Source organism: Lissotriton vulgaris, chromosome 1_1 (genome assembly GCF_964263255.1).
Source record: "Lissotriton vulgaris chromosome 1_1, aLisVul1.2, whole genome shotgun sequence".
NCBI lineage: Eukaryota > Metazoa > Chordata > Amphibia > Caudata > Salamandridae > Lissotriton > Lissotriton vulgaris.
Genome location: NC_141685.1, coordinates 43,566,917 through 43,577,381, shown reverse-complemented (window position 1 = coordinate 43,577,381; position 10,465 = coordinate 43,566,917). Strand labels below are relative to the sequence as shown.

Here is a 10,465-nt window from a genome sequence, read left to right as displayed (position 1 = left end):
TGATCCTCACAATGCATAGTATAACACGGTTGCAATATACTTCAAAAAGTAGTACTTACTGAAATACGAAGGTACACGGGGGGGACGAGGCCGCCCCGGCTCGGGTGGGATAATCCTCGCCTCCTAGTCCTTAATAGAATTGAAACTTTCCGTTACGTTAGCTAGGAAATTTCGCATTCTATGTCAGGACGGAGGCGAGGATTATGCAGTTTCAAAGCTTATCCACAACAAGCTCTGCTGCGCCATAGATAGGCTTGAAGTAAAACTTTTTGAAGGTAGATTCCGAGGACCAGTCTGCTGCCGCCATAATGTCCTCTAACCTACCACCTACCTGAATGGCTTTAGAAGCCATGGCACCTCTAACAGAGTGAGCTCCGAAAGTGGTCACATCTATGCCCGCCTCGGCCATAAGCCAACGGACCCATCGGGCAATAGACGGGGATGAAACCGCTTTAAAAGGTTTCCTCAGAGCAATGAGGAGTTGACGCTCTCCCGGTGGGCGACAATCCTCGGTCATGTCTTCATACGCCTTGAGGCAACGCACCACACACAATTTAGGGTGATCTGAGAAAGATGGGTACGATACTGACCTGATGCTAGTCTTTATACGCCTAGCCACTGTGAACGTTACCCCTTCCGGAGTAAATACGCGTGCCGAGACGTCTAGCGCCCGCACGTCGGAGACTCGTTTACACGAAATCAGACACAGCAACATAGCCAGCTTCGCTGACAGTTCTTTCCTAGACAGGTAGCTATTATCACGCCAAGAGGTAAGGAACCTGAGAATGATATTGACATCCCAGAGATTTGAGTACCTGGGCTCGGGAGGAGCCGAAAGCCTGGCGCCTTTCATAAGTTTGCAAACCCAAGGGTGTTCTCCCGCCGGGCGCCCATCGACGTGAACATGTCCTGCCGAAATGGCGGACCGGAAAGAATTAATGGACCGATACGCCAAACCCGAGTTGGACAGTTCAGCCAGGAAATTCAGAACGAGGGTAATGTCGGCCCCCACCGGATCGGCGTGTCTTCCCAGACACCAACGACGCCACCGCTGCCAAGCCGATCGGTACCTTTTGATCGTACCAAGGGCCCAGGCCTTGCTGATGAGCTCTGCTGCTCCCGCCGAAAGGCGGTCGTCCTGCCACCGACCCCGGAAATCCTCCATGCCATGAGGACCAGGGTCCCCTGAAGTACCAGCGGGTGCCCTTCTCCCAGAGGCCCCGAAAGTAGCGACGGAAACGAGGGCAGTTGAATTGGACAGTCCCAAGACAGCTCCAGCAGTGAGGGAAACCATGCCTGAGCCCGCCAAAAGGGGGTCACTAGAACCAGGGAAGCTCGCTGGCGGCGAACTTGAGCCGCTACTCGAGGAATCATGAGAAAAGGAGGGAAGGCGTACGCCTGTTCCGTCGCCCAGTCCTGTAAAAAGGCATCGACCGCGACCGCCTCCGGGTCCGGCCTCCAGCTCACGAACCTCTGAAGTTGACGGTTGAGCCTGGAGGCAAACAGGTCCAGCGTGAACGGACCCCACGCTCCCTGCAGGGCCTGAAAGACCGCAGTGTGCAGCCTCCAATCGCTGAAGTCCAGGAAGTTTCTGGAGTGCCAGTCCGCTATCGAGTTCTGCGTGCCTGGGAGATATTCCGCCGAGACAGAAATCTGTTTCTCCAGGTAATAGTGCCAGAAGTCCTTCGCCATGTTCGCTAAGGCCTTGGACCGAGGTCCACCCAGGCGATTGATATACTGAACCGCTGACATGTTGTCCATGCGTAGTAGAATACAGCACAATACTTTGTTCTGCGTCAGAGACTTGATCGCAAAGGAGCCCGCCAGAAGCTCCAGGCAGTTGATGTGGAGACGGAGTTCGTCTTCCGACCAACGGCCTCCCATCGTGATCTCTCCGCAACGGGCTCCCCAGCCCTCCCTGCTGGCGTCCGATTCTATGATCAGGTCCGGGCTGGATCCGAAGATCGCTCTCCCGTTCCACGCACTCATGTGCTCTATCCACCATCGCAGTTCCGTCCTCGTTTCCTCCGTGAGGGAGATGAGTTCGGAATAAGTCAGGCCTTTCCGGAGGTGTTTTGCCTTCAGGCGCTGAAGAGCCCTGTAGTGTAGTGGGCCCGGAAAGATCGCTTGGATCGAGGAGGAGAGCAGGCCCACAATACGGGCCAGATGTCGAAGGGAGATCCTGTCCTTCCTCAGGGTCTGTGAAAGTTCCTTGCGGATCTTGTTCACCTTCTGCTGCGGGAGACTGAGACTCGCCGCCTCGGAATCTATGAGGAAGCCCAGGAAAGAGATTTGTTTCTGCGGGAGGAGATCCGATTTCGGGGCATTCACCACAAAACCCAGGTCCTGGAGCAGGGCAATAGTCATGGTCAAGTGTGACCGCAGACGATCCGACGATTGATCCATGATCAGGATGTCGTCGAGGTATATGATCATCCGAACCCCCCTCTCGCGTAGTGTTTCCACCACCGGCCGCAGGAGCTTCGTAAAGCACCATGGGGCCGACGAGAGGCCGAACGGAAGGGCTTGAAATTCGTAAACGTTCTCGTTCCACATGAACTGAAGGAAACGTCTGTGAGGGGGAAAGATCGGTACCGTGAGATACGCGTCTTTCAGGTCCAGACGGACCATCCAATCCCCTTGAAGGAGAATGTCTCGGAGAAGATGGATGCCCTCCATCTTGAAATGGCGGTAGACCAACCACTCGTTGAATTCTCGCAAGTTGATAACTGGGCGAAAGCCTTTGTCCTTTTTCTGGACCAGGAAAATATTGCTGAGGAAGCCCGAAGGGTGCAGGCGCGTTCTGCGAATCGCGCCTTTTTTGAGGAGATCTGCAATTTCTGTGTCGACAAGAAGTTTGTCCTCTGAGGAAAAAACCAAGGGACGAGGGCGAACCCTCTGAAGGGGAGTGCCGTAAAACTCTATCCTGAACCCCTTGACAGTCTGAAGTACCCACGGGTCCGAGGAGATCTTGCTCCAGTTGTGGAGATGATCCCGAAGCCTCCCTCCCAGAACGACTGGGGAAAAAAGGGTAACACTCACCGGAGGGGCCTCCTGGTGCGTTTGCACCACCGTGGTAACCTCTGCCGCGCCCTCGGCCGGCGCCTCTGCTAGGGTAGAAGTTCCCCTGGCGTCCATCATTCCAGCCATTATTACGGCGCTGCTGGGCCTTGTTGTTAGGGCCTTGCTGGGGCTGACGGCCGGAGGAGCGACCCCGTCCTCGTCCGGCCCCAGCAAAAACCCGTCCTGGAAAAATCTTTTTTATGGACGTTTGTGCTCTGTCGAGTGCAGAGAAAGTTGTTACGAACTTGTTGAGTTCCCTAATAAACGGCTCACCAAAAAGCCTGCCTTGTGCAACAGGGCCTGCCTCTGACGTGGCTAGATCCCCTAGCTTCGGGTCTATTTTAATGAGGAGGGATCTCCTCCGTTCTGCCGCCAACGCACAGTTTGCGTTCCCCAGGAAGCATAGGGCCCGCTGAGCCCAACCTGCCACGACCTCCGTGGACATCGGAGACCCCGACTCCTTGGCCCTCTCGGCCAACTGGATGATCTGGGTGACGGGGCCCACGGCGTCCAGGAGCTTATCCTGGCAGCTGCGCCAGGAGCGATCGATACCCTTCCTGGGGTCTTTCATAAATTTGGCGAAGAACGCGTACAGCTTCTCGTCAATATCAGGAGTGGCTGCCACTCTGCCCTCCAGTTTAGGTCGAGGGCATTCACCCCGCATGCGGATCCTAACCTCTTTTTCCAGGGGCTGGCGCACTTTACTGGCTACGTACGCCGCCACCTTGGGATCCGGGGTCCATTCCGACGAGCGCGGATGATAGATCCTCGCCGGGTCGAACATGTCCGGGACTTTGTCATCCCCTGCCAGGGACCCAGAGGAGTGCGACGCAGGCCGCCAAGGGCGTCCTGAGCCCTCATCCTCATCGTCCGAGGAGGTCTCGTCCTCGGTTACACCCTCTCCCTCCATGGGGAAACCATCATCTAGGTCTGAATTCGGGGCGACCTCGTCGCCATCATCTCCGGGGAAGAATCCCTCCCGGCAGGGTAGATTTTTAAGCGTCCGCGCACTTTTATGGAAGGATTCCCTCAGGCGGTCGAACTCTTCCAAGTGCCCCGCGTGACGCTTCGCCGACTTTTTTCCTCCCCCCTGCACGCCTTTAGTTCCGCGGTTCGCAGGCACTGCGCCACTGAACACCCCGGGGATACTCTGAGTGAGGGCCTCCACACTCTCCCGCAAAGGAGCCAGCACCGAATCCAGCGCCTGTGACAACGCGCGGCCAACCGCCGGCGGCAGTGGTTGGGAACAGCCAGGTTCTTCCGTCCCCTGAGTGAGGGGAGCCGACTGATCAGCAGTCTGCATCGTGTGAGGGTGAGAGCACCAACACCTTTACTCAATTACAGAAGGTAGCCCCCTCGCCGGTGCTCAGACAGTACCGCTGTCAACTAAGGGTGCGGTGACTGACAACCGCCACTAGAGGGCGACGCGCACGAGGGCGCGCAGGTACACCGGTCCGGTGTCAGGCGAGGGTTGGTGAGTCAGGTGAAAACCTGCCTCAGCGCACCGATCCGAGGGGCAAGCGCCGCAATCGCAGCCTTAACCCGAACAGCGGCGCCCAACGGATCTAAGGGGAAGCGAAGACGCTCTCCACAGAGCCCGCGATGAGGGAAACGGCAGAGACGGCGCAAGCAGCGCCTGACGCACGTCGAACTGCCGAGGGGCTAAAGTAAATCAAGCGCACCGCAAAGTAAGCGCTATTGCACAAGCAAAACAATTTAATCTACACAAGACACCAAACGTCAGGAAGATAAAAGGTTTGACTTATCTGACGAGCAGAGAAGAAAGAGGAATAGAAGAGGACGTCATGGCTAGTTATACGGCGGACGGAGCCATCATTGGTTGCTGGTTGCTATGGACACTGTTTTCCCATGTGCTCATGGGAGTTGTGGTTCAAGAAAAATGTTTTGATTGGTTTTTCTTTGAAGTGCTGATTATAATAAAGAGAAGAAAGGACTGCATAATCCTCGCCTCCGTCCTGACATAGAATGTGAATTTACAGAAAATATGCTTTCAGTTTAGCTTATAGATCCCCTTCCAAACCACTGTGGGAAAATCATGAGATATTAGTTTTCTTTCAAACAATATTCATGATATCACAGCAGAAGGTTTTTTCACATGGTAAAATCACCTTAGAACCCACCACAATTCCTAAAAGGAGTATGGTACCATCAACAAATGATTTATAATGTAACTAAAGTCCTAAAACCCTCTATTAACTACAATGCTTTTTAATGAGGTGCTATCATGTATATTGGTCCCAAGATGGCTGCCAACACTTCTTGGATGAAGTGCTGACAGCCAATCAGATCAGATGTGTGGTTAGGCTCCGCCCAGATATATATCTTTTTTTGAACCTAAATTACTCAAAATCCACTGGAGCACATATATTGAGACCTAGCAAAGGCACATCGGGCTAACAGTCCCTACAATTTTGCCAAGTTTCGTGCAAATCCATTCAGCCGTTCGAGCTAAAAGTGAGGCCAACCGCCCTATGGAAATTAACATGGGAAAAACGCGTTTTGGGACCCCCCTTTTTTCTCGGCCCCCCCTTGATGAAACCCCCCCCAAATTGTCAGGGGCTGCTCAGAAACAAAATGTTCCATTTTCCTGAAAATTTCAGCCAATTCCGTCCACAAACGCCAAAGTTATTAGACATAGAATTTTCAAAAATCCCATAGAGAAAAAATGTAAATCCTAACTATATATACCTACTGGCGACCGCCAGTAGGTAAAATATATATATATATATATATATATATATATATATATATATATATATATATATATATATATATATATATATATATATATATATATATATATGGGGGGGGGGTTCTGATCCTTGGATTCATAAATTGCAGCCAAGTGAGTTGGCAGCTCTCCTACCTGAGCAGAAAGAGGCTGGAAGTGATGTCACCACCGCTGCTCGTGCTGTCTCTACCACCGCTGACCCGGAAGAGGAAACCCTTCTCCCTTTTATACAGTGTGCAGCTCAGTGGATTTCATAAGCAGGCGAGGAGCGCTCTCTGGTGGCCCCTGACGGAACTGCCACCTCCAGGCTCCAGTTGTGAATACATTTCACACAAACAAGCATTTATACCTGCAAAGAGCTGAGATTTCAGATGTCACAGACGTGAATGTTTTTAAGGGTCAGACAGTTCAAGTACAGGGCCTCACACTTGGTTGCTGCTGAAAAAAGTATTTATAGCTTCACTTCAGATTGCATCTTCCACACCCTGACGTAAAGGACTAAAGAGTATTTACAGAAAGGCGACAACTGGAAGAGACAGTCTGAATTTCAATGAATATATCAGTATTTTAATGAATATATATCTGTATTTTAATGAACATATATATCTGTATTTCAATGAATATATCGGTATTTTAAAGAATATATGAGTATTTCGGTCAGTTTTGCAATTAAACTGGGCAGCTTATTTATTCTTTTAAATAATTTATTTGCAGTTTTTCAAATCCACAACTTGCTACATAGCAAAGAAAACAGAGGTAAATACCATGGAGTTTTAAACACCAGATCCAATCAAATGTGTCATAGGTCATGTGTCAAAGCGACAATTGAAAGAATAGCTTATTTCTAATTTTCCTATGTCTGTGGCTTATTCCTTATATTTGATACGGTTTTATATCCCCGAACAAGACTGAATTGTAGGTTCTAATTAGGTTTTGAGTTTCTGGTTTAAGAGCACAACTGTCTCCTAAAATATTAAGATAGCGGCCTCTTCCAGGCTTTGTTTCTTTGTTTACAGTAACCACCATCCTCTCCCAACAAAGATTCACTGACAAAAAATAAAACAATTTATCTTTGAAACAACTAATTCCTAAGATAGAGATATCAAGTATGAACCAGAAATTTCTCCCACAGTTTGCATTGTATCATAAAAATGAGTGGGTGTTACTGGTCTGAAGAACAGGGGAGGGGCATTTCATTACTCGAAAATATTCTACTCCTTTACATAGGACCCTATATCATAGTCAGCAGCGGTGCGTCCATTGGGGCGTAGCCCTACTAAGCCTGGTGGACGCACCTGCGCTGCGTGACACACTGTGAGAGCACCGATAATAACATAAAGCGCCGCTTCAATCCGCTTGCGGGAAACACCCGATGGAATAGGCAGTGCGCAGGGGGTGGGGCTGCCGGGCTGGCTGGCTGGTGGTCTGCAGCCTGCGCATGAGGAATTTCGGGCAGAAACTTGCCCATGCATGCACGTTAGCGTGAAGTTCCCATTAGAGGCTGAGAAGGACCGAAGGGGCCAAGTGATGGTGCTGCTTTATCCGGGCCCGTCATTTTAAAGGTGCCAGGGCGAGTAGTCTGTGTGCCCACCTAGCCAATCCTGGCACTTATGCAACGCCAGGATTGACTGGTCCACCGCGCGGAAGGACAGGCAATCCATTATTGGATGCCGCGCGTGAGTGGTGGCACACTGGCTAGGCTCAGCACTTTATCAATCATGGCCAATCACTGTGACTTCAGCATGTGAAGCCATTCAGTGATTGGCCATTTGGGGACGTGCGCGCCGTGCCGTTGCTGTGACTGTGTACTACTACTGTACTCTTAAGTTTCTAGTAGGGGGCGGGGCTCCCTCTCTGTCTTGTGCGCGCAGGCCAGGCAGCACCAGCAGCACGTCTTTCCGACGGTGACACTTAGACTCTGAGTTGAAATTTTCGAATACTATAAAAAAAAGTAGGTCGCGCTTGGGGGCAGGGCAGGCGTATTTATAATTTTATATATATAATGATGACAATCATGTCTTGATGTGATGATGACTGAGGCCAGGGCCGTACAGCAGACTGAGTTCGAGTGAGGGGGGAAGCCGCGGAGCGGAGGGGCCCTTCTTAGAACACTGACTGTCTGTAGCGTGTGTAAGCCAGGGCCTGCCTGACTGAGTCCGAGTGAGGGGGGAGGCTGCGGAGCGGAGTGTCCCCTTCTTTGAACACTGACTGTCTGTAGCGTGTGTAAGCCAGGGCCTACCTGACTGAGTCCGAGTGAGGGGGGAGGCCGCGGAGCGGAGGGGCCCTTCTTTGAACACTGACTGTCTGTAGCGTGTGTGAGCCATGGCCTGCCTGACTGAGTCCGAGTGAGGGGGGAGGCCGCGGAGTATAGGGGCCCTTCTTTGAACACTGACTGTCTGTAGCGTGTGTAAGCCAGGGCCTGCCTGACTGAGTCCGAGTGAGGGGGGAGGCCGCGGAGCGGGGGGCCCTTCTTTGAACACTGAGTGTCTGCAGCGTGTGTAAGCCAGGGCCTGCCTGACTGAGTCCGAGTGAGGGGGGAGGCCGCGGAGCGGAGGGGCCCTTCTTTGAACACTGAGTGTCTGTAGCGTGGGTAAGCCAGGGCCTCCCTGACTGAGTCCGAGTGAGGGGGGACGCCGCGGAGCGGTGGGGCCCTTCTTTGAACACTGACCATCTGTAGCGTGTGTAAGCCAGGGCCTGCCTGACTGAGGGGGGAGGCCGCGGAGCAGGGGGGCCCTTCTTTGAACACTGACCGTCTGTAGCGTGTGTAAGCCAGGGCCTGCCTGACTGAGTCCGAGTGAGGGGGGAGGCCGCGGAGCGGAGGGGCCCTTCTTTGAACACTGAGTGTCTGTAGCGTGGGTAAGCCAGGGCCTCCCTGACTGAGTCCGAGTGAGGGGGGAGGCCGCGGAGCGGTGGGGCCCTTCTTTGAACACTGACCGTCTGTAGCGTGTGTAAGCCAGGGCCTGCCTGACTGAGGGGGGAGGCCGCGGAGCAGGGGGGCCCTTCTTTGAACACTGACCGTCTGTAGCGTGTGTAAGCCAGGGCCTGCCTGACTGAGGGGGGAGGCCGCGGAGCAGGGGGGCCCTTCTTTGAACACTGACCATCTGTAGCGTGTGTAAGCCAGGGCCTGCCTGACTGAGTCCGAGTGAGGGGGGAGGCCGCGGAGCGGAGGGGCCCTTCTTTGAACACTGACTGTCTGTAGCGTGTGTGAGCCATGGCCTGCCTGACTGAGTCCGAGTGAGGGGGGAGGCCGCGGAGCGGAGGGGCCCTTCTTTGAACACTGACCGTCTGTAGCGTGTGTAAGCCAGGGCCTGCCTGACTGAGTCCGAATGAGGGGGGAGGCCGCGGAGCGAAGGGGCCCTTCTTTGAACACTGAGTGTCTGTAGCGTGGGTAAGCCAGGGCCTCCCTGACTGAGTCCGAGTGAGGGGGGAGGCCGCGGAGCGGTGGGGCCCTTCTTTGAACACTGACCGTCTGTAGCGTGTGTAAGCCAGGGCCTGCCTGACTGAGGGGGGAGGCCGCGGAGCAGGGGGGCCCTTCTTTGAACACTGACCGTCTGTAGCGTGTGTAAGCCAGGGCCTGCCTGACTGAGTGAGGCGGCGGCCTTCTGCCTGCATCATCCGCAAGTGAGTGACTGAATGTCGAAGAGGCCTCTCCCGACCCTTCTCCTTCGACAGTCAGAGCGGGACCCTGCCGTGGTTGCAATAACAAGCGGACATTTTGTGGAAAAGATATGTGCGGGCCCAGGACCTGTGCACGTGCCTGCCATGTAAAGAATGTATTTTATGAGAAATAGAGAAGCAAACCACAGGGAAACAAACCAGGGGCTGCTAAGTGAAATGAAAGAGGCGATACCGTGGTGTGTCATTTTTTGTATTATAGCACCTATGCCGCTGGAATGACACCGCAAAGCGCTGCTACTAGACGCAGGAGATGACGGCAGGCGTTGGTAATTGCATTGGGAATGGTTGAATGATTTTTATGAAGTGATTGTGAGGAAGAGAGCGCCTTGTATGTGAAAGGGGCGGATTGTCGAAAAGTTTCCTAAATGTGAGCAATCTAACATTTTAGAGACGACTCTCGCCGATGATGAATGAAGGCTTCAGGCTGTCATAGCACGTGGCTCTCAATAGAACAGCCAATCCCTTCTCCCTGTCCAGCACAAACAACGTGCACGCGGCTGGGACAATCGTCAAACTCCCCCGAGCACACTTCCGCTCTGCAAACAAAAATGGACGGTTTCTGAGCAGTGCACAGCGGGCTGTTGTACTCGAGGAGCAGCAGGTGCAGGCGACTGCCTCCTTTGGAGTGTGTGTCGATCATGTGAGCTGGTTATAAAATAAGAGCTGTGAAGGGGCAATATAAAGGTGACATTTAAGGCAATGTACACTTGTTGTATTGTAATTATTGTATATGTTTATACAACGCCTACTACTGCCCCTGAAACGGCGTTATAGCGCTTTAGGGAAATGCTGCTCACTCAATGAGGCCTCCTATGTGAAAATAAATTCTGTTGACTCTTCAACAAAACTGCACCTCACCTGTTTTAACCTGCTATTGCCAAGGACATCATTGCGACATAGTTCCATAAAAAAATAAACATGGTCAAGCTGTAGCGCACTATGGTGCCCTGCAGCCGTTCGTCGTGATTGATG

General features: G+C 52.7%; 1 protein-coding gene across 1 annotated transcript; it reads right to left on the bottom strand.

The window, feature by feature from the left end:
• Positions 1-211: 211 nt before the first annotated feature.
• On the bottom strand, positions 212-4,366 carry LOC147737135 (uncharacterized). Its single transcript, XM_086922924.1, has 2 exons — positions 3,043-4,366; positions 212-564 (listed from the first exon to the last, which is right to left on the bottom strand). The coding sequence occupies exons 1-2, from the start codon at positions 4,364-4,366 to the stop codon at positions 212-214; spliced, it is 1,677 nt and encodes a 558-aa protein (XP_086779050.1).
• Positions 4,367-10,465: the final 6,099 nt, after the last annotated feature.

What these genes read in the sequence shown, in the direction of transcription:
- LOC147737135 (XM_086922924.1), bottom strand. Translation starts at nt 4,366, where the DNA reads ATGCAGACTGCTGATCAGTCGGCTCCCCTCACTCAGGGGACGGAAGAA. An exon ending in CGCACCAGGAGGCCCCTCCG is followed by an intron (nt 565 to 3,042) that starts GTGAGTGTTACC and finishes CATCTTTCTCAG; the next exon opens with ATCACCCTAAATTGTGTGTG.